The sequence below is a fragment of the Rattus rattus genome, chromosome 2 (assembly GCF_011064425.1).
Source record: "Rattus rattus isolate New Zealand chromosome 2, Rrattus_CSIRO_v1, whole genome shotgun sequence".
In the NCBI taxonomy this organism is placed as follows: Eukaryota; Metazoa; Chordata; class Mammalia; order Rodentia; family Muridae; genus Rattus; species Rattus rattus.
Window position 1 is genome coordinate 212,246,174 of NC_046155.1, and position 23,831 is coordinate 212,270,004.

The following is a 23,831-nucleotide window of genomic DNA, read 5'->3' on the forward strand; positions in this document are numbered from 1 at the left end:
CCCACTGTGGGTAGTACCATCCCTAGGCTGCCGAACCTAGGGTATATAAGTGTTAGCCAGAGAACCAGTAGATAACAAAGCATTCTTCTGTAGTTTATACTTCAGATACCTGCTTGAGTTTCTGTCCTAATTACTCTCAATTCTAACCCGTGACTTGGAAGTAAAAGCCAAACAAAACCCTTCTTCCCTTAAGTAGCTTTTTGTCACAGTGTCTTATTGGATTAATGGAACAGAAACTGAGCAGATTCTCTACCAGACCACAGTATATTGAAGAGCTCAGCACATAGACACAGAGATGAACTACACAGTTGTCATCCTATTAGCACTTCTGACATTCATTGCTCTAAACAGACCTTATTGGGTGGTATCATTAAAACATCTCATTTTATTTTTGTTTTCCCAACCCAGTAAAAGTTTATCTTGGGCTCAGTGGGTTAAATATTCACTGCCCAATCACAAGTCCTGAGTTCAGTGTGCTGTATCCACATAAAAGTCAGTCTTGGTAGTAAACACATAGAAACCCAGCAATAGAAGGTACAGCTAACTGTAGAGATAGGTAGATGCCTTCAATAACCAGCAAGTCCAGACAAAATGGAGAACTCTGACTTCAGTGCCAGATCCCACCTCATAAATAAATTAAAAAGTAGATAGATAAATAAGACAGAAAGTGAAAAAACAGGGCATCTAAGCCAACCTCTAGTCTCCACACAGGTGTGTCAAAGTGAATGAATGTACACGTGAACACAGTGCATGTGAACAGGCATCTACACACCATGAGCACACACTCAAACATTCTAAAAAACAGGTTTTTATTTCACTAATTATGTGTAGGGACACTTAGCACTCCTGAAATTCTTTTTTCATCTAGGAAGTAAGAGGATTTTTACCAGATCGTCTGCATAGCTTCTCTTTTGCTGATTATACAGCAAGAAATAGAATGTGCCTGTGCGTATTGTGAGTTCTGTAGCATTAAATTCAGATTTTGAAGACAGTTATACCAGCTCAGCCTTTAATCCCTGCACTCAGAAGGTAAAGTAGGAGGATTGCTGCAAATTTCAAGGCCAGCCTGTGTTGCAAAGTGAAATCCAGGATAGCCTGGGCTAACAAGGAAAACCCTGCTTAAAAAAACTGAAACTAAAAAACATGCACATGACTAAAAATGTCAAAACAATTTTTAATTAAAATTAAACGTCATAAGAACAGAAAACGTAACACTTGTCACCAAAGGCTGGGGAATCAGAGCTGCTGTCAGTGAGCAGTGTTCATGGTGGCAGTCTTAACAGTGGGTGGTGATGCTTGCCACGAGATGTGAATTTACTTCAAAGGGTTGAAACAATGATTTCACATTTTATCTATGTTACCACAGAGAAAAAAACAACTTCACAATCAGGTTCCTATGTACATATCACATACCTAAGGACATTTACAGGGCTCACCCCAATCCAATGGAGACAGACTGATTTTGGGAAAGAACCCAAGAGTCAATATTTTTGTGAAGAGCCCCCAGCTGACTCATACGGAGTGAGAGAGAAAATACATTTTTCAAAATAAAGTTATTAATTCAATGAGGGAAACACTTGCAATATCAGCCTCAGCATACTTCCAAATGAGAAACTCAGCAAAAGAAACCGAACCCTGTCCTGGAGGTGCTGCCTAGACTCTGACTCGGTGGTTCTCAACTTTCTTAGCGCTGTGACCCTTTTAATGCAGTTCCTTGTGTTATATAACCCCCAGCCCTAAAATCTTTTTCATTGTCACTTCATAATAATAAATTTGCTACTGCTATGAATCATAATGCTAATATTTGTGGGTCTTGACGGTCTTAGGAGATCTCTACAAAAAGGTTGGTTAATCTCCAAAGGGGTCGAGACCCACAGGTTGAGAACCTCTGTTCCTCTGTCCTAGTGTGCGGAGCGTGGTACCGAGGAGTAAACAATCTGATAGGAGGAACCTACCCCAAGACAAGAGTAGCAGAGCGCAGAGTGATGTCATACTTTTACTTTATGCTTTTCGTAAGATTAGGAGGTCATGTTACTTCAGATGGATTGTCATTGAACTGCACTTCATGGTTGCTTCTCCAGGTTATACGTTTCCAAAGTACTTCAGATGTGCATAGTATTCCTTTCGTGGGCTAATTAGCATGAGCTATGGCACACAGGCTTGTGTCCATTTTGTTTACATAATGTTATGTAATGTTAACTGAGTATCACAGAGTGGAAAATTTTTGAAAATTTAGGGGCAATATTGAAAGTCTTTTAAATTAGATTAGAATTTAAATCCACTTCTCCTTTCACAAGCTATAGAATTTTACATGAATCTTCTCTGAAAATTTCAGGATTCTTACTCATAAGAGAGAAATAACATGACAGAAAAGTTCTATGAATTTCTACTTCCCTAACAACTCAGGACTCACTCTGGACCTGAACCTTTCGCTGTGCTTATCCTCCAAAGGAATAAAAGAAGATGGAAATTAACTATTTTTATTCCAAAGAAAGTGACATATTTTAGATTTAAAATTTAGTTAATAAATTGTATATTCTTATTTTTAACGATTGGTTTATTTATCTTTTTGTTGGTTTTATGGGCTCATATATGCTAGGATTTCTTCTAACACATTTGTTAGAAGGCTCCGCCCAATTTACCTAGCAACAGCCAAGTAGGAGCCTGATTTGCTATAAAGAGTCTTTGACCTCTCTCTCTCTCTCTCTCTCTCTCTCTCTCTCTCTCTCTCTCTCTCTCTCTCTCTCTCTCTCTTACTGTCTCTGTCTCTCTCTCTCTTTCTCTCTCTCTGTCTCTCTCTGTCTCTCTCTCTCTCTCTCTCTCTCTCTCTCCCCCCCCCTTCCCTCCCTCCCTCTCCACGTGTTCCCAGCCTGCTGCATTTCAGTCCCACCCCCTTTTTAATGAGCACTACAATCCTAGAAAGTAAAACATTAACTTTATTTGGAATTTATAGATGAATTCTGCAGGAACTGACAGCTACAACAGCAGTTTGAAGTTACCCTCTCTGGCAAGAGCTAGGAAGAGTTCTGAGATTCTCGATTTCTGAGTTCTGACCATAAAGTGACCAGGAGAGGGCATGAAACAAGTGACCCAGGTGCCCTTGAAATACTGAACTCTTACGGGAATAAGAAAGACCAGCGACTTTACTCATAACGGCTCTAATTCACTATTTTCATTAAAATTCTCAGGCTTTTTCTCAGCAAATATAAGAACGTAAAAGTTAAGGATGAGTCTACTACCAAGGTGAAGTCAATCCAGAACCCACGTAACCGTGAAAGGAGATGCCCACGTCACAACGTCCGTCATTCTGTGACCTCCGCAGCACACTGCGGCATGTGCTCACTTCCTGTTCCTCCCATGATGCACACACAATAATAAATCCGTAAAACCGAGTAGCTACTGCTGTGTTCGTTTTCTCCTCTTCTTCAGTTTCTCGGAGTGGTAAATTATGGATCCCTCCGAGATGAGTTCCTGGGGCAAAAGATCAAAGATGTAATGGTTTACAGAGTCAAGACAATCATAATTTGTAATCATACGGTTTATGCACCATGAACTTTTGTGGGAGGTTGCTGGAAATTCAGCTCAACATCTTGTGCAAACTATACAAGTAAACTTCTGCTGAGTGGTCTCATCAACCACAGACTCTTATGTGTCCAAAATCAGCCAGTTCAAAGGCCTCATGGGCAGCGTCATTGAGTGTATGTGTTTTATTTGGTATCTGCCAGTTTTGTAGTTGTTGATGTTTTTCTGGCAAAAATTAATGAGAAGAAAAATGAAATGTTGTTCCCAGAAGAGTTCAAGTATTTAAAACAAAATCTGAACTTTCAAAAGATGACAGAAACTTGATGCTTATATCAGTGACCAGTAAAAACCCAGCTCTTGCATTTTAAAATATGATTATATAATACAGATAGTTGTCAGGGAAATGCAAATCAAAACAACCCTGAGAAGCCACCTCACACCAGTCAGAATGGCTAAGATAAAAAACTCAGGTGACAGCAGAGGCTGGTGAAGATGTGAAGAAAGAGGAACTCTCCTCCATTGTTGGTGGAATTGCAAGCTGGTACAACTATTCTGGAAATCAGTCTGGAGGTTCCTCAGAAAATTGGACATAGTACTACTTGTGTACCCAGCTATACCACTCCTGGGCACATCCCCCAAAGATGCCCCAACATATAACAAAGACACGTGCTCCACTATGTTCATAGCAGCCTCATTTATAATAGCCAGAAGCTGGAAAGAACCCAGATGCCCTTCAACAGAGTAATGGATTCAGAAAATGTGGTACATTTACACAATGGAGTACTACTCAGCTATTAAGACAATGACTTCATGAAATTCTTAGGCAAATGGATGGAATTAGAAAATATTATCTTGAGTGCGGTAACCCAGTCTCACATGGTATTCACTCACTGATAGGTGGATATTAGCCCAAAAGCTCAGAATACCCAAGATACAATTCACACATCACATGAAGCTCAAGAAGGAAGACCAAAGCGTGTATGCTTCAGTCCTTCTTAGAAGGGGGAACAAAATACTCAAGTGAGGACAAAGTGTGGAACAGAGACTGAAGGAAAGGCCATCCAGAGACTGACCAACCTGGGGATTCACCCCATATACAGACACTAAACCCAGACAATATTGCTGAAGCCAAGAAGTGCATACTGACAGAAGCCTGATATAGCTGTCTCCTGAGAGGCTCAGCCAGAGCGTGACAAATACAGAGTTAGATGCTCACAGCCAACCATTGAACTAAGAACAGGGTCCCCAGTGTAGGAGCTAGAGACAGGACTGAAGGAGCTGAAGGGGTTTGTCACTCATAGGAAGAACAACAATATCAACCAACCAGCCACCACCATCGCCCCCCACCCACCCAAGCTCCTAAGGACTAAACCATCAACCAAAGAGTGCACACGGAGGGACCCATGGCTCTATCTACATATGCAGCGGAGGATGGCCTTGTTGGGCACCAATGGGAGGAGAGGCCCTTGGTCCTATGAAGGCTTGATGCCCCAGTTTAGGAAAATGCCAGGATGGGGAGGCAGGAGTAGGGGGGTGGGGGAGCACCCTCATAGAAGCAGTGGGGTGGGAGGATGAGATAGGGGGTTTCCAGAGGAAAAACCAGGAAATGGGATAACATTTGAAATGTAAGTAAGTAAAATATCCAATAAAAAAATAAACATAAGTCTTCCTTACTTTGAAAATAGAGGCTAAAATGTTCAATAAAATTTTAACAACCAAATTAAGCAACATATCAGAGCAATATATCACAGAGAAGTATCATCCATGTTAGGGATGTAAAGATAGTAAAAAAAAATAGATATTTTTACTAATATATATTCATACATATATGTATACACACTATATATATTTTTTATTATTACTATTATTATCTCATGCAACATTTACTTCAAGAAAGAATCCTTCCTTGCAGTTTTCTGACTTTGCTACCTAAATAATGTTGTGAAAGCATGGAGTGCCCAATCAATCAATCAATAACACTCTCGAGCTTAAGCCTATCTACAAACTCAGTTCAGAACTCCAAATATCACTGTCTGCCATGCGGTTCCCATTTTAGAAGCAGCACCTGCTTACTTAACAGAGATCCCATTTTTCCCAACCCTCTGCTGTTTAAACTACATCTGTCACCACATTCCAGGTCAGGAGGCTCTCATTTCCCAGATGCTAAGAGGAAATCCAGCAGCCTGGTGTTTCCCAACATTGCCGCCCACCCTGATTGGCTCTCTCTTGCTCTGCCCATCTGGTAACGTGTGTCTTATGTTTTTTTTCTGGTAAGGCTGAAGATGTTTGTGTATCCCCTCAGAGCTGGGCTCTATGCAGCAAACATCTTGATAACTAAAGTAAGCAAGGTATTCTACTTGATTATTACCAGATTTGTAGTCCATCCTTCTAGTGATGGGGGATGAACAATGGTCAGAGTAGATTGGACGCTGATCCCCACTGAGCACCACAATGTTATCTCCTCAGATGCTAACTCTACACACAGCCTAGACACTGAACCATGTGACAACTGTGGCCTGGGATACTTCTTTTGCTCTGTGGCTTGTTCTGCCTTTAAAGGTAGCCGCTCTTTATGTCGGGATAAGGGACTGGCCCAGACGAGTTCATACACTGTCAGCAAAGGTCCTAGGAATCTCCTTGTCCCTGCTTTTAAACTGCAGGGAAGTAAAAAGTGAGAACAGAAAAAAAGAAAAGAAGCAAAATCTTTTAATATTTTATTAAATTATAAAAAACTGCTCCTCTGTGGCTAATACTTTTGTGTTATATTAGAAGTTCTAAATCATGTTCACAGCAGTCTACCCTATTATCTCCCTTGGAGTTTAACAAATTTATTAAATAAAATTCCCTCCTATGTAAGGTGCTTTACCGAAAGTCTTTTCTCTGTGCGGCTTTAATTAGATAGACCCACCCCTTTAATATTTAATACAAATTTATTTCATGGAAGCAAAACTTAATCCACTTAGAGTCGTTGGCCTGTATGCTCACACATGGTGCTGATTTTTCTTTGTTATTTTCTTGCTATTGTGTAAAAGTATTTAGAGTTTGTATTTGCTCCACCTTCAGACATAGTTGCAAGGTTCCAGAAACTCGACGTGAAGCTACTTGAAACACTTATTTTCCTCCTTGGACGGAGGAGTGCTTTTTGCTTTGTGATGATGCGGAACTGGCTAGACAATATCTATTTATTTAATATTCACAGTATTTATTTAATATTCAGAAAACGCAGAGTAAAAACTACCAGTTTTTATTTTCTTATGTTTGTCCAAGTTCATTATCGGATAATTGTTGTGTTTTTACCAGAGGCAAATTGGAGAAAGTCTTTCTCAACTAAAAAGACTTTTTTTGGTTTTCATTTTTTCTGAGTTCCTTCTTTCAATGACTGACTGCAGGGCAGGTCTTTTTACTCTGCATATTGTCTAAACTTGGTGTTTAAGATTTACTTTCTCTCTCTCTCTCTCTCTCTCTCTCTCTCTCTCTCTCTCTCTCACTTTCCAATTTTTTTCTAACTCTTACTCTTCACAAGGAAGCCAGAAGTGTGACAGAAAGGTGTGATTTTTAATTTACACCAGAGCCTTGCAAATAATGACTTTTCACACCCTGCAACTGCTGCTTGCCTGGGGAGGAGCTCTGTGGCTACTGTTTGTTGAAGCAAATTAAATCCACTGTTGAAACTCAGAAGGTGTTCCTCTGTGTTTAACCCTTGTTTTCGGTGTTTCCAGTTGGCGTCTGTGGATGCTTCAGAGTATGCGGTCATCACTTTGAGGCTTCTTGTTTTCTAGGGAACTGCTTTTGAAGGCTGTGACCGTCAGGCTTTCTTCAGTGTTGGGCACATCCTTTTTCTTCCCACGGGTGATTATTTTTCTAATGTTGGTAACTATGATTTACTTAAAAACACAAAATCAAAAGCTGCAGGGATGTACACACACACACACACACACACACACACACACACACACACACACACATACACACACACACATGCATCCCTATGTTCCAGTTCCACCAAGGGGACCTTTTCACTGTCTTTACAAAGTAGCTGGTATCGTACAGCAAAATGATAAATCATGTGGAATAAAAGTCAACATTGAAAATAATGCTAAAAGGTTAAAATATTTTAAGACTGTTTCTGCTTTCGTTTCCATCAATTCCTTAGAAGTCTCCGAGGTTGAATTATAAAGACAGAGAAAAGCTTCCTCGATGAAATTGAAAAATTATGGAAGGTGGCAGACTGTGCTGGTGGTGCGATGTTAGTGGGGAAGTTGAGAGTGAACCATGCAAAGTCTGTGCTTGCTTCTTGCACTTAGACAACATTAACATCTTCAGTTATTTCCTAATTTAATCTGCCCAACTAAATATATATACACACACATATATAGATACATGTATACACATGTGTATATATACATATCCCTATATCTGTATCATGTATATGTATATACATGAATATCTATGCATATATGTGTGTATATTATACATATGTATATATACATATATGTATGTATATACATATATGATAACTGGTAAAGCTATAGATGATAGATAGATAGATAGATAGATAGGTAGATAGATAGATAGATAGATATGTTACAGTAGTATTGGTCCCATTTGAAAGCATACTCAAGTAGGTAGGAATAACATTGGAACAATGGGAGAATGGCACATGAGGGTAGTTTCCCCTGAGAAAAGTTTGCTGCTAGCCCAGTGCTGTGAGGATGGTGGAAAGGTCTTCTCCTGGCTGGGAGCAGCAAGGGGTTAAGCCACCCTGGTTTACATGTGTCTCTCAGTCAGACTTTTATCTGATCCTTCCCCCCTTTCTCCCCTGCCCACCCCTCTGTAAATGTCAACCACTTCCTGATGATTTCACACCTTTCTGTTCTTTGTGAAGAAACCTGGGTGTTAATGGTACAGGATTGGGTACCATTGTATGCTCCGGCTGTCTGCTAGTTAAGCTGAGGGATGCCTGTGGAAATCAAGTAGGAGAAGGTGAAGAAATGAGACTAGGAGATAGGCTACAAATCCACCTTTAAAGCAGTTATTTGTTTTATTAGCAACTTTTAAGTGTTACATTGTAAAAACATTAATTTTTTTTTAAATCGAAGTATTGAAAGTTTAGCAGAGGAGAAAGCCGACTGTTTAAAAAAACTAACAAAGACTAATAATCAGGGAGGAAGGAAGAAGGAAGGAAGGAAGGAAGGAAGGAAGGAAGGAAGGAAGGAAGGAAGGAAGGGAAGGAGACAAGCTATCCCCACTTCTCATTCTACAGGTGCATTGACAAGAATCCGACGATGGAAACGTGGTCAGTTGATCAGGTCTGCAAATGGTTGGTGGAGAAAAACTTAGGTGAGCTAGTCCCCAGGTTTCAAGGTAAGTCGTTTGTATACTTTGAATGAATTTTATTTGAGCCACGCAGTTGTAAGGGTGCCCTCTGTTGTGAAAGCTGCTTTTCCCTTTCCCTGCCTGATATCTGCCTGTTGTGGATGAGGAGTCGTTCTGAGGAGGAACTCCATCTCTTTCCCACAGGCCGGGGCAGTTTCCAGTTTACCTAGCATCCTCTGAAAAGAATGCTATTTCCAGATGATTGCAGACTCCTGGAAGTGACATTGATCCAGACTTTGTGTGTATCTTTTGTCATACATAATCACTCATGTTTTATACAGAATCGGATGTGCTGATGTTAGACATCAACTAGGAGGCATTATAAAAATAGCTTCCCCCAAAGACTTCTATTTCTTTTGGCTCTTAAAATTGGCCTAGAAGAAAGGTATTAATGTGCAAACAAACAAAGTTTTTATTGGGACTTGTGTTCTGGTGATCTCTTAGCAGCAGACATCAGTTTGGAACTATGCAGTTTCAGAGCCCTGACAGATAATGCAGTGGCTTCCATCTCAAGCTTCGATGATCCTTTCAATACTGCAACCAGTTTTACCTTCTTTCCGTGCCTTGTTTTCCTGGGAAGTGCTATGAACGTTCATTTTCTTTTGCCCAGAGGAAGAAGTCAGTGGGGCTGCACTCCTGGCCCTTAATGATCGGATGGTACAGCAACTGGTAAAGAAAATTGGACACCAGGCTGTTCTGATGGACTTCATTAAGAAATACAAGCAGAGTAATCAAGGGCTGAAGCCCTCGGGAGGTTCCACAGAGACGTCCCTGCTGACCCTGGTACAAGCGGCCCCTGAGTGAGTACATGCCGGGACGGGCTTGGTATACTTCCCTGAATGTCTGATGTCTCATGACAAAGAATCAAAGCTTTCAAAACTGTGGGCAGTTTTCAGCTAGATGGTATGCACAGGATTCTAGTATTCGATCGGCTGTTATGAAGAATTGAGTCAGAATCTGTTGTTTTTCTCTCCCCTGTTCTTCAAAAGCCCACTATGGTTGTTAAGGCAATCCCGAAGGCGTGAAGTCCCTATGCTACGTGGTCGGAGCCAACAGTAGAAACGTGTGGGTTTAGCGTTGAGATAGGACAAGCTGCCGTAACTGGACTACTGCAAGGACCCATGCATGGCTTCTCCTCTGCCTTGTCCCAAGCTGTCTGTTCGTTTGTGTGTTTATTTGCCCAGGTCTCTCTGTGGCAACTAATTTATGCTTTTCTCAAGGCCTTCACAATAGAATTTGCTAACCCCTTTGCCACAACTGAGTTTCACAATGCTCTGAAAACTAACCATAAAATAAGGAACGCTGTGGCAAATCATGGGGAGAAATCATGTAGAAAATTCACAGTGTCAGACAGAAGCTCTAAAGTGGGAGAGTGACTGTGTTTGATTGTTTCTAATCTCTTAATTCTGTAACGGAAAAGAATGGTAACAAGATTTATCGGCTAAATATTACAACTAAATTTTAAAGATCTATGCCTCGAGTTCATTTCAGGCTCTCTAATTTAGTATTTCCATATCTGAGACTGGGCAAGAATTTTAAGGTTAAATACTGATCAATCACCATTCATTTTCTAACAATGTGGTATTGGATGTATCATTTTATTTTCGCCTTTTCTGAAATTAGGCCTGTAATAATAAATCTTTCTCTTTTTGATAAGCAATATAACATTAAGGAGATTTGGCTTAAGGAACTTGCTTTTTCTTTGGAATATTGGAATTATTTGGCAGCCCTGAAGGGTGATTCTTAAATTGGGATGAAGATGTGGACATGGTTAACTTGTAATTCCAGTAGTTGAAAGGTTGAGACAGATGGATTGCTGTGAGTTTGAGGCTGACCTAAGGTACAGAGGTAAATGTCTTTAAAAAATAATAATAACAACAGTTATAAAGGGAGTCAGACTGGAAATTCTTCCAAGTGATTTATTTGAAGGATTTCTTTCATGAATGGTTGCAGCAAGGTCTTGGGTCTGAGACATTTGTGTGAAGTTCCCACTGTAACCTTTCAATCCTCTCTAGCAAGGGGGAGGGGTGAGCTTCAAAGGGACTGCAATGTCACTTCCCAGAACTTTTGGGTGGCAAGAACTTTTGAGCTGGAAGTCCCTCCCCGTTGACCGGAATCTTGATCTTGCCTTGGGCACAGCTCAGAAGAAAACTGGCAGCCCATAAATCCACTTCTCTGCTCTGTAGCTCACTGGAACTGGCTGGACTGCCAAGAGCTCAGGGCTTCATTCTTGGTTTTACTGGGTGACTTGGATTCATTCCATTCCATGTTTGAAAGTTTTGCTTCTTCATCTGCACTTGAGGAAGTCATTGCACTCCAAACTGTGTGAATTCACGCCATGAAACACCACAATCTTGGGGCAAATCTGCCCTTTTTTTACCAGACCAAGACAGTCCTCTGTCAATTATGCAATTTTCTTAACCAAGTTATGACAACTAGTATCAACTGTAGCCAAGACTGGTCATTCTGGAAGCCCAGAGATTTAAAAGGTTGGGTCTCTTGCTCTAACTGGAAAGTTCTACTTTAAGGGTTAGTGTAGTCTTGTTTTTAGGTGAAAGTATTCTGGTATAAAATCTTAACTTGCTTATTGATTATATTTACCAAGAATATTGTCACTTGAAAAATATGTTGTCAGTTGAGGACTATAATAAGCAGACATGAATGTATACCATTGAATGAAATGTGAAGAAAATATTTAATAAAAAGAAATTTAATGTAACCCTACAGTTATGTAAATAAATACACGATTTCGGGTCCCTGATATATTTGTTACTAATCTAACCTTGGGTATACATTTGACTTTTTACTATTTTTAGTTTGACCCTATTCAACTCTAAGATCGAGTATAGAATAAATTTTTCTTTTGGCCCAATCTTAAGAGTCTATAATAGAGTTAGATCAGAGAGAGCACATGGGTTTTAACTTGAGTAAAATCCCATTCGGTGGTCGCCCGACTCACTGTTTTTGCAAAGAAACATCTGAACGAGAAACATCCATCTCAGAACTGCATAGAGAACAGGAACGTGTGGCTTACAGTGGCTTCTTGTTGGCTGTTGTACTGGATCTGGTTCAGAGCTACAGCTTCTGACACTATTGTGTAGCCTGCGGCCGTGAGAAAGCTGCCTTCCACTCTGGACTCCTGGGTTTCCTGAATTGAAAGTGATGGAGGGTGGATGAAGAGATTTTATGGTAATAAAAAAATTTCCCTTGAAAATCGTAGGGGTGGAGGAGAGATCTGACACGGTCTCTAGTCTTCACTAGAAGACTATTAACTGAGAAACACAGACCCTACTTTGCAAAACAAAGTTTCATCTCAATACCATTTAAAAAATATGACATTGGGAGCTGAGGAGATGGTTCGGTTGTGAAGATTGAGTTCATTACACAGCACTCACATGTAAGGGCAGGAGTAGTGGCAAGCCTTGAACTGGGGAGATGGAGAAAGGCAGACAACTGGGGTCCAGTGTCCAGCCAGGGTAGAAAAATCAGCAAGCTCCAGTTCATAATAAAACAAGATGGGTGGTTCATGAGGAATGACATTTGAGGTTGACTTCTACACATTCACACACACGTGCACACACAGACACACAGACACACACACACACACACCCTCTGTCAGACTGATGAAGGCAGTGAGGTGAACTGACATCAGCCTACTCCATAGAGAAGCACTGTGTGAGGTGAGGTACCCAGTCTTCTTTGCAATGTTCTTAGCTATGAGTCTCATGTGAGCTTGAAAGAATGAAGCCAGGCTGAAGTTTCCCCTTCAAACATCATGAGATCGATAGCTATTGCATCTATTTAATGTCCCATGATCATTACATGGCTCTTCCACTTTGCTCCAGGCATGAACAAAACCTCAGTCCCACCAGCCATGGGGACCAGACATCTTTGCATCCGGCAGTCCTCGACAATAGACTCATTGACCAAAGAGTATTGAAGCAGAGGTGAGACACCAACTTTACAATATTTTAAAGTCAAGTGATGTTTGTCTTTCTTTTTTATGAGGTTTCGTGTGTTTAAATACACTGTAATTTATTTTTTGTTGTTGTCCTAGAAAGTAAGCTTTAATCAAGTGATGGAGATGCTTGGTAAAATATCAATGTTGAATTGACAAAGTTTTGATTATATTATACATTTCTTTCGAGTGTTTATACTTAGGTGGGGAAAAGTATATTCATCCAACATAATCTCACCAAAGTAATTTGCAGATAATGTCCTGTAGAGCTTGAATTGAGTACAACCTTTGGTTTTGCCCTCCATTTTGTGGGCAGCTTTAACTTGACTATTCCAGAGAATAAAACTGTTTCGCTGAGCATTTCCATAAGTGTTTTACCCTGGACCTGACACTGTGATACTTCAGTGTCTGGGTTTCATTGCACCATAGGGGGGAAACACAAACTATGGAACCGGAGAACCATATATAGAACAAAACTGAAGAGGAGTAACAGATGACAGGTTTCCCAGCATCTTTCTCCAGCCTTTTACAGTCACCCAGTCCAGGTGGTCCATGCATCCACCATGCATGGGAAGAGTCCAAAGTGAAACATTTCAGCTTTGGGGGAAATATTCAAAACAACCAACCAGACGTGTGTGTGTGTGTGTGAGTGTGTGTGTGTGTGTGTGTGTGTGTATCTTTATGTATCTGTGTGTCTGTCTGTTTATGTGTGTCTGTGTTTGTATGTATGTGTCTCTGTGTGTTTCTGTGTCTGTGACTGTGTATGTGTATATGTGCATGTCCATGTGCATCTGTATGTGTCTCTGTGTATATATGTATGTGTCTGTGTTTGTCTATGTTTGTATATGTGTGTCTCTGCCTGAGTCTGTGTTTGCGTGAATGTGTGTATGTCTGTTTACAAACCCTTTACATTATCACCTGATATAGTCTCCTTGACACAAAGAAGATATTGCTTTCTCTTTTTATAAATGAGTAAAGTGAGTATGGGGATAGAGGTTGGGAAAGTGAAAGGAAGATAGAACCTAGGCAGAAATCAGTTCCCTGGGCATTCCTTGTTCAAACAATGGTTTAGAAAATGCAGACCCATTTCCAAGGCAGCTTCATTCCCACACAGCGCTGTTTGATTCCTAAAGCTTTCCTTTGCTGCGGTTACTGCTCGCAGTGAACTGTGAGATTCCAGCTGTCTGGTATTGCTATTGTCTTTGTTGCAGTGTAAGGAGAGACATGGGGTAAAGGCTACTGCATCTACCTTCTCACCATATCCAATCCTCTGTTGAAGACAGGAAAGGCTCTTGCTCTCTTCTCTTGCTCCTGCTCCTTATCCTCTTCCCCCTCCCCTCCCCTGTCTCTCTCCACATGCTCATGGCCGGCCTCTACTCCTCTACTCCCTCTTATTCTCTCTCTCTCATTCTCTCTCTCTCTCTGCCTTTCTCTGTCTACTGCCCTCTCAGCTCCTCTCCCCATGCCTTGAATAAACTCTATTCTATTCTAAAAGAAAGGAAGGAAGGAAGGAAGGAAGGAAGGAAGGAAGGAACGAAGGAAGGAAGGAAGACAAACAAAAACAGGAATGATGAATTTCATATTTGCTATCCTTCATCACACCTACCAAGTGGAAGGAATCAAAACAAGACTGCTTTAGAAGAGCACAGAAAGGCTTAGAAACAGGATATTTATGTCTACAACCTTTGTCTGCGAGCTTGTGTATTAGATCGCCTATTACCTCTCTCTAGAAAAGAACCTCAAATTTTGTGTGTATGTGGGAGATGTGTGCACGCACGTGCACACACACACACACACACACACACACACACACACACACACACACACACCTTTAAGTACACCTGAGTGTAAGAAGCAGAAATCCATGAAAACTAAAGACCAAGCAGGCTTACTGTACGAAAAGCAACTAACAACATCTGAGGCAGAATCCTTAGGTTCCCCGAGCTCCAAGGACCTGGTTCTGGACTTTCCTCCTTTTTGTGACCCCGCCTGCCCCCTTCCCTTGTTTTTCCTTAGGAGGATGCACCGTTCTGTCAGTAATGGATGCTCTGCTCCCTCTGTACTGCCTCACCCCACCAAACTCTAAAGAAATTTTCTGTGAAAATAGGTTAGATCTCCAACGCCAACTGACCCAATCATTCAATATTGTTTTATTCATGTATCTGGGGAAAGGAAACAAACAGTTCCTACATGATCAAATGCTGTTTTCTAGGCAGTTGGCTCTGTGACACAATATAAGACCACTCTGGTCCTATAGACTGGGGTAGGAGAAGATCACTTCACCTCCTGCTTCATCTCAAACAGTGATGACACCAGCCAGCCATGCAAAATAAAATAATTACAGGCATCCTCTGTCTTTTGCTTCTGTCCTGCTATTCTAGTCACTTGATGGCTGTGTATCAAGGGCCTCTTATATGTCTTTTGTGTTAGGTTGTGTGGCCCCTTCACCTGCCTACCTGACTAAAGCCTGTTCATGCTTTTAAACAGTAGTTTTCAACCTTCCTAATGCTGCAGCCCTTTAATACAGTTCCTCATGTTGTAGCGACCCGTAACCATAAAATTATTTTCATTGCTACTTCGTAACTGTAATTTTGCTACAGTTATGGATTGTAATGTAAGTATCTATGTTTTCCAATGGTCTTAGGTGACCTCTGTGAAAGGGTCATTGGAGAACCCAAGGCGTCACCACCCACAGGTTGAGAACTGCTGCTTTAGCAGGACTATTTAGCCACTGTCCAGTGACATCCAGACCATCTAGTTTCAGTCTTTCTGCAAACAGTACCTCCTCTGTAATTCTTGAACTGCTTACAAAAGTAGACAATGACCTTGGTTTATTAAAGTCTATATTCCTTCCTCAGGCTATAAAAAAATAACACAGAGATAGTGACCACATCCTTTTATTTTATAAACAGAATTTTTCTTAGCCTCTGGCACCTGAAAATCCAACCAGACTTTCAAAATTGAGCTAATGAATGTGAAAGAAAAGCAATAAACTTTTGGGAGACATGATATATGTTTGAATAGCAAGAATTTGCTATTTTTAGACCTTTTGAAGTAATTGATACCAAATATGCTGATCTTTCAAACAACCTCTATGCTTATTTCTATTGACTTATAACAGGCAATAAATTGGAGGGTATTTTCCCACTGGACTTTCATGAAGCCAACTGCTTTCAAGAGGTAGGAACAGGCAAGTGTTGATTTGAGGGCTCACTTCCCTTCCACTTGCCTCCCCAAAATGATTTCTGTAACTACCTGGAATGGAAACACCACATGGTATCCATGAGGATTCAGTGGGGTTATAGCTAAGTGCCTGGCACTTGCCACCAGATCCCATGGAGGCACCTGAGATTCTTGGGGATACTCCCCATTTTCCCCCAAAAGGACCTTGTGTTTTCCACAGAGACTATCTGGACATGAAAAGGAAAAAGTAGATCTCGAGAGGCTTCAGACTCACCTGACCTTGGCTCTGGGAAGGTCTGTGGTTGTAGTTAAATAAGATATGTGTTCCAGGGGATGGAACACCACGGTGCTCTGATGCAGAGGACTTCTTGTGGGTGACAGGTGTTTGATTCTGTGCTTGTTACTGAGTGGTTTAAATGCCTTTCTAGATGCATGGACCATTGGAGGATATCGGCATCATGTGCTAGTGATGTTCTGGGAATGGTTTCTTCTGGCAGCGAAGTTCTTTTTTAATCTACCCCAATTGTTGGTTTCTCTTGCAGTGCCCAATAAGGCTGGGGATTGGATAAACTGGGGTTTCCTACACGTTGCTTTAAAGACTTTCCACTCGAACTTTAGAGACACGAGCAAAGGCTCTGCTTCTGCCTTGGGGCATAATTAAAAGTTAGTCATGGTTTCATGCATATTTAGGGATTGTTTTAATGACTTTTCTTGTGGTCTGGCTACTGCTGTGAGATGGAGTAGAATGAGCTTCTGTCTCTACTCTGCCAAGAAAATATCAATGGACCCTCAACATTTCTGATATATTAGTTATAGTCATTATCGCATGGGTATTTCAGACAAGAGACAGCCACACAGCTGTATGTGCATTCTCCCCCAGATTGTAATAAGAGCAAGGTCAATAGAGCATGGCAGCCTGGTTAGAGTTTTTTAGTACAGGTTCTGATCAGATGTGCAATGCTGGTGAATGAAACCAGGGCCTCACACATGCTATGAGAACACTACCATTGTGCCATGCCTCAGTCTTGTTATTAGCCTTCTCAGTTCCTGTATGCTTCTGTCCTTTGCTCTGCAGGCCAAGACCTATGGGAGGTGAGTACCAGAGACCAGACATCTCTTTGTAGTGGCAACAAATGTTCACTATTTAAGGGGAAAAGGACTTTATGCACTTTCTGTGGTTTTTTTTCTTCATTTGGTCAAATCTGTGTGACTAGACTAGCAAACTGAAAAGGCTTGCAGGAGACCCTTGTCTTGAGGGCAGGTCTTGAGACCCTCCACCATACCTGGTGGTTCACACACAGTTCCACAAGGCAGATGACCTGAGAGAGGGGTAAATGTAAGTATTATATTAGCATGGTAACCCTGAGATGGCAGGGTTGGTAAGTCTGGGTACCAGGGACGAGCAAATAATTAAAAGCTTAGTTTTGAAGCCTGGCTTTGTCATTTCGCAACTGAGTGAGATGTTCTCCAGAATAAGTGAGCCTGTACACGTCTGTAAAATGGTAAATAGTATGTTATATGAAAAAATTCTTAGGACCTGGCACACATAGCATTCATAAGTTTCAAGTATCATTTGAAATTAACTAGCAAGCAGTGGGTCTGATAAGAGTCAAAAGATTCTGGTCTCAGCTCTCCCAGGCTGTAGTCCCAGGTAGAAGAGCAAGATTCTACCAGGATGCTTGGGTAGCCAGGACTCCTGGGACCCAGGATCCAGAACAGAAGAGGCATCTTACCCTGCAAGGTCTGAGAGTTGTGATAGAAACAGGACAAGGAGTCCTATGGGCCAAAGAGAGGAAGAGAGAAGCTTCTAGACCTTATAGACAGATCTTGATAACATTGCAAGGGCATCAGAGAGCACTCAGGTGGTACACTGCCATATCTAGCTACTGAATTTCAGGTCAGTGGGACAACGGAATCTCTGAATGGATCCATAGGCTCTCATACCCAAAGATCTTTGTTTGAGGCCTATCCCAGATCTATTACCTGGGAGTTAGGGATCTAGTGTTCCATGGTGAGAAACTTCCAGTGTAAAAAAAATCATATAACAATGACTTTGAGGGAGCCTGAAGATAAACCTATAATTCTTTGTCGAATATCTGCTGTTTCCATAAAATAGAAAACACTTAAGACTGCTGACCTAAGTTAGGATTAAACCGTCAGTCATCCCTCCAATGTTTTTCCGAATGCTTGTTGCGTGCCAGCTGTTGTTGGAAGCATTAAAGAAGCAGTAGGAAGTGACGTCTGCTTCAGTGACTTCATATCCTGCTGGGACTCGAAGTGAGCTACAGGCTAACAGGAGCCACACAGAGAGGCCCTGCTCCAACTCCATTTCGAAACTAAGATTAAATAAATTGACAAATAGACAAATGGTAGTGAATTCATAGCCAATGGGAATAACTACAGCCTGAGCATAAATACTCTGGGTGACAATGCCTGCTGTGGAAGATGTTATGGAAATTCTAATAACAGAACAAAGAAAAACAGCTAGGTGGGCTATAGCAGAGCAAGGTAATCTCATATGTAGGTTCTAGGTGTCACGACAGTCTTGTCTTCAGGGCTGTTGGAAGCCAGTGGTCTGCTAAGTTTAATAATACATTCCAAAGCTCTTACTTAATAGTCACAAAGGTGTTGAGGCAGAAGGAGAAGTTTATAACAAATGACTGAAGGAGACTTATCTAAGAAAGGTGGGCTCCAGGTCTGCAATACTCAGTCTCAACCCCTAACCATGAAGTTCTAGTCACTTAGTGGTCTAGTCCTTGTGGTTCTCAACAGGCATGAAGGCTCTTCAGAGAAAGTGAAATTTCGAATCACAGCAGCCTATGGGATCCAGACATTCTGTTCAGTCCCTGGGGAGCATGAACTTTGACTCCCTTCCCATCTGGGATGCAGCGTTAGTGCTGCCTTTGGTGCTGGTGACACTTCTTGTCATGGGCATTCATTGAATTACTAGTCAATGGCTCCCTTGCCGGGTGTAGACTGCTCTAATATATTAGAAACATGCTTTTTGAAAGATGTGTATTTTGTGTATTTAGCCACAAGTTTGTATAAGACTATCAGTACCAGCAGGGTTTTGATTTTGGTTTTGTTTGCTTTGTTTTGAAGCAGGGCCTCATGTAGCCCAGGCTAACCTCAAACTTGCTCTGCAGGGAAGGATACCCTTAATCCCTCTACCTTTGTCTCCCAAGTGCTGAGCTTACAGGTTTGCAAAATCCTGCACAGCTTCTATATCATTTTATGACATTTCTTTCCTTCGCAGATTCCTAAATCTTTCTGGGGCATTGCTATCCCAAACCATTCCACTCAGTGACAGCAGAATGTGGCAGCCCCTGGCCACAAAGACCTGGCTTTGAACCTGTTGGTTCACCTGCACACAGGGAAAATGACATTAAATATATACAATTGATTTACTTTCATTCTTAACATTTGAGCTAATAATGAGGAGAGAGACAGAGGTCTTTCCTTTTCCACCGAAATATTTATAGAAAGAATGGGATCACACACACACACACACACATACACACACACATACACACACACACACACACACACACACACACACAACACACACACACACACACACAGGATTTAGCTTAGCTGTGAGTCCCTGTGAGATGAACTGGAGGTCACAAAAATCAAAATTTTACTTTTCAGACTCTTGTTACAACTTCTTACAACCCAGGGGCCTGGCCTTCAGTGATGGGGGCTTTCTTGGCTCTCAGGGCAATATTCCCTGTGGAGCTAGAAAAGCAAAGCATGATTTTAAAAACCCTAATTTGCAAGGAGTTCTGTTACACAATACACAATATACAATCAAGATAGGAAAGAAGAATTGCAAGTACACTGGGTTGGTTCTAGAGCAGGCAGAGTTGTTAGTTGAGCTGAAGAAGCACACAGTAGGGCTACCAGAGTGGAGACGAGCATCTACCTGAGGAAAGGCTTAAACTAAGCTCAGAAGAGTGAGTGGGAGTTATTGCTAAATAGATAAATTAACATCTCTTCCCTTCACCCTAGAGTGAGGCATTCCAGATTTTTTTTTTAGTGAGGTTCATACCTTGCTATTTTGAAAGCAGATCTCTGCTGATAGATACTTGAAGTTATATGATCCAGGCCCAGATTAATGTGGGAGCACAAACCACGAGAAGTAGATGATACAAGAGATACAATGTAGGAGATTTTCATGACAGCTGAAGATGAGGAATAAAAATGAAAGATGTCAAGGCTCGACTTTCCAAGAGGAAGGCATATGGCAAAAGCAACAAGAAAATCAGAGGTTGAGTTAGCCACAGCAGTTATCACAGACCGAGGAGCTTACATAACACACATTCATTCTGATTTTAGGGTCTCAGATTTAAGGTCATAGTGGTGACCAGTTCATTCTCTGATAAGAACCAATTCATACCCTATGGATGGCCACTGTACTAGCTAGTTTCATGTCAACTTGACACAAGCTGTAGTCATGTGGGAGGAGGGAGCCTCCATTGAGAAAATGCCTCCAGAATATCAGGCTGTACGTAGACAAGCCTGGAGAGCACTTTTAAATTAGTGATTGATGTTGGAGAGCCTAGTTCGTTTTGAATAACATTACCTACGGCCGGTGAATCTGGATTCTACTAGGAAACAGGCTGAGCAAGCCACGAGGAGCAAGCCAGTAAGCAGCACCCCTCCATGGTCTCTGCATCAATTCCTGCCTCCAGATTCCTGCCCTATTTGAGTTCCTGCCCTGGATTTTCTCCATGGACTGATTCTATACATGTCAGCCAAATAAAACCCTTGGTTCTCCAAGCTGCTTTTGGTTATAGTTTCATCACAGCAATAATAACCTTATCTAAGAGATCCACCTTCTCTCTACTTCCTGAGAAAGAAGATGTACTTCTAGAGTCTCTTCATAAAAGAATAATTCTTCTCACTCAACCTCTTGGACCTCATATAGCTCAAGATACTTGCACAGAGCCTGACCCCAAACACAGTCATGTCACATAAAGGTTTGGGGTTCAATATATGGAATCTGGGGAGAAGGAAATTCTATGATCAGAGCCCAGATTAATGTGGGCTTTAATCTAAGACAAGAGTCTGGTTCTTTTTTTTTTAAGATGATAAATTATTTCAAATGTGTGGAATGAGAGGTGAAATTCTTGACAATATGAGGTAGAACATAGAAAAGAGAATATTGGGGACGGACAAACGCTCAGCAGTTAACAGCACTTGCTGCTGTTCCAGAGGTCCCGTGTCAGCTCCCCAGTTCCTCCATTGAGCAGTTCACAATTTGTAATTCCAGCTCCAGAGAATCTGAAACCTCTTGGGAATCCACACACATGGGACATGGATACACATATACACATAAATAAAAATAAATCGTCAAAAAAGGAGACTTGGTGACAGGAACGTTCTCGAAAGCAGGATTGAGAGGAGGTGAATCGAGTTTAAAGAAAGGCATCTCGAGGCTGCCTGGAGGCACTGCTTGGAGTTTAAGTGGGGAATTGGATGCAGATTTTTCCCATTCACTTTTCTCATTCTTTTAACAAAAACATCATACATCAACCTTGCTAAGGGATGTGTCTGCCCTCCTCAAAGAGTCCCTGTCGGACGTAACAGCTAGGTGTCTTCTACTCTCTAGGATGTTTTCTGTGAAGGTTTTTCCCAACAGGCTGATACCCCATTGAGCCTGTTCTTCACAGAAATAGCATTGCTACCTGACGTGAACCCCACTAACTACAGTATGTACTCTGCTTTTGGGAAGAGCTGAATGATTTTCCATTCTTCTTACACTTAGACAAAGTTAGAAAAGTCAATGAGCCTTTTTTTAAAAAAAGATATGTATTTATTATATGTGAGTACACTGTAGCTGTCCTCAGACACATCAAAAGAAAGCATCAGATCTCATTACAGATGGTTGTAAGCCAACATGTGGTTGCTGGGATTTGAACTCATGACCTCTGGGTGAGCAGTCAGTGCTCTTAACCACTGAGTCATCTCTCCAGCCCGCCAATGAGCCTTTTATGAGAACTCTCATCTCATCACTTAAAAAAAATTAATGCAAATTTAAAAATATAATGTTTCAGTTGGGCAGGTGAAATAACCAATAAGAACTAGGGATGGCTGTTAGGTCAATCTGCTAGACTCAATAGTTCCACATTGTGTAAATATTCTATGTGCATACTGCAGTATCACTTTGATCTTAAAAGTATATACTGCGATTATTATTTGTCAGTATCCGAAATAAATTTAAAACTGCAATAATGATACCGTCCTTTGTCAAATTGCTGGCTTTATTGTAAATTTTATTATGGACATATATTTTTAAGCTGTATGAACTGAGTAGTGTTAGTAAGCAGTATGCTCTCAGACTGGGGGTCACATTAAGGTATTTTAAATGGCTTGGGGGGGTATTTTATACCCAGGATTGAAAACCGAGCTATTGGTTTGGTGAGAAACTTGTCAGAAAGTCCAAACTTAGAAGTCAGAAGAGAAATATTAGTGTCCTTTACTGGGAGTCAGTTCGACTCCTATATCTAGTCTAGGACAACCTGCGGGTGCTATGCCAAACTCTAGCTTGTTAAAAGTACTGGGAATAATTTTAACATCACAGTACAGATCTTTTTAATACAATGCAAATATAATTTTGTAGATGGGAAATAGCTGTAGCTACAGTTATCTGCTTCCCAATATGAATATATTTGTTTTGAGCACCCCCTTTCTTTCATAACAGTCATCTTGTATTCATTTGCATTGCCTAGATTATATTCACACCATTAATGTGCTGCTTGAATGGAAAAAAAAGAAAATTTTTGATGCCTTTGATTTGCCTAATTGGGACATGAGGGACTATTTTCTTGAGTGGATCCTGTATGGGTTATGTGTTTTGTTAAGAATTATTTATTTTCTTATATATGTATATGAGTATATATGTGTATGTATATGTGTATATGTATACTGTCGCTGTCTTCAGACACACCAGAGGAGGACATTGGATTCCATTGCAGATGATCATGAGCCACCATGTGGTTTCTGGGAATCGAACTCAGGACCGCTGGAAGAGCAGCCAGTGCTCTTAACTGCTGAGCCATCTCTCCAGCCCTACATTCTGAATATTTGCTAGAATAATGAGGACAAGGGGACAAGAAATATAGAAAAGAAAAAAAAAACTGGTGCTACAAAAATTGTACTAAGTTCTATTTGATACCATTGGAATACTGAAGTTATTGTTGGTGGAATGAAATGAGTGAGGGTGACAGCAATATTAGAAGGCCACCAAGAGTTTGTGTCTGTGTTTGTTACTAACAATTTACTGGAGAGAGCTGTGGGTGTGGAGCTGCACTGAAGCCTCCTTACCTCACCGCCCTTCTAAGACAGTGGGGGCAGCATAAGGATTGGTCTTCAACTCTTGTCTGTACACCCTCTACCCCTGTCTCTGTATGTAAGAGACAATGAATGTGGCCATGGAAGAATCAATGTCCTGGGAAGAGAGAGAGATAGTATAAGGGCAGCTGGCAAGGGAAACTCCCCATACATGTCGGCAGAGTGGGTGAGTGCAATGAGAGAGAAACACACTGAGAAATAATTTGAGCAGAATTGATGTCTGAAAGTTGCCTGTTGCTATATTGAGTCCAGTATGAAATTACTGGTATGCTTACTGTAGCCAGAACATTTTTCTCCATGGGTACAAAGAATGCCACAGGGAGGAGCTGGGAGGGAGCTTACCATAAAAAGAGACAAAAAAAGCTTTCCCCTACTTCCACCATCCCCACCTTCTATACATGTGCAGTCTGCTAAAGCGTGGCTTACAATGCTAAAA

At 41.1% G+C, this 23,831-nt stretch overlaps 1 protein-coding gene across 1 annotated transcript in view; it reads left to right on the top strand.

Annotated features, from left to right (window-relative positions):
• Positions 1-8,444: 8,444 nt before the first annotated feature.
• Samd3 (sterile alpha motif domain containing 3) overlaps positions 8,445-23,831 on the top strand; it is a 43,203-nt gene continuing 27,816 nt past the window's right edge. The window contains 5 exon segments of the mRNA XM_032894909.1: positions 8,445-8,505; positions 8,786-8,886; positions 9,509-9,698; positions 12,613-12,618; positions 12,744-12,845. Coding sequence (XP_032750800.1) covers positions 8,808-8,886; positions 9,509-9,698; positions 12,613-12,618; positions 12,744-12,845 — 377 coding nt within the window. The 5' untranslated portion in view covers positions 8,445-8,505; positions 8,786-8,807.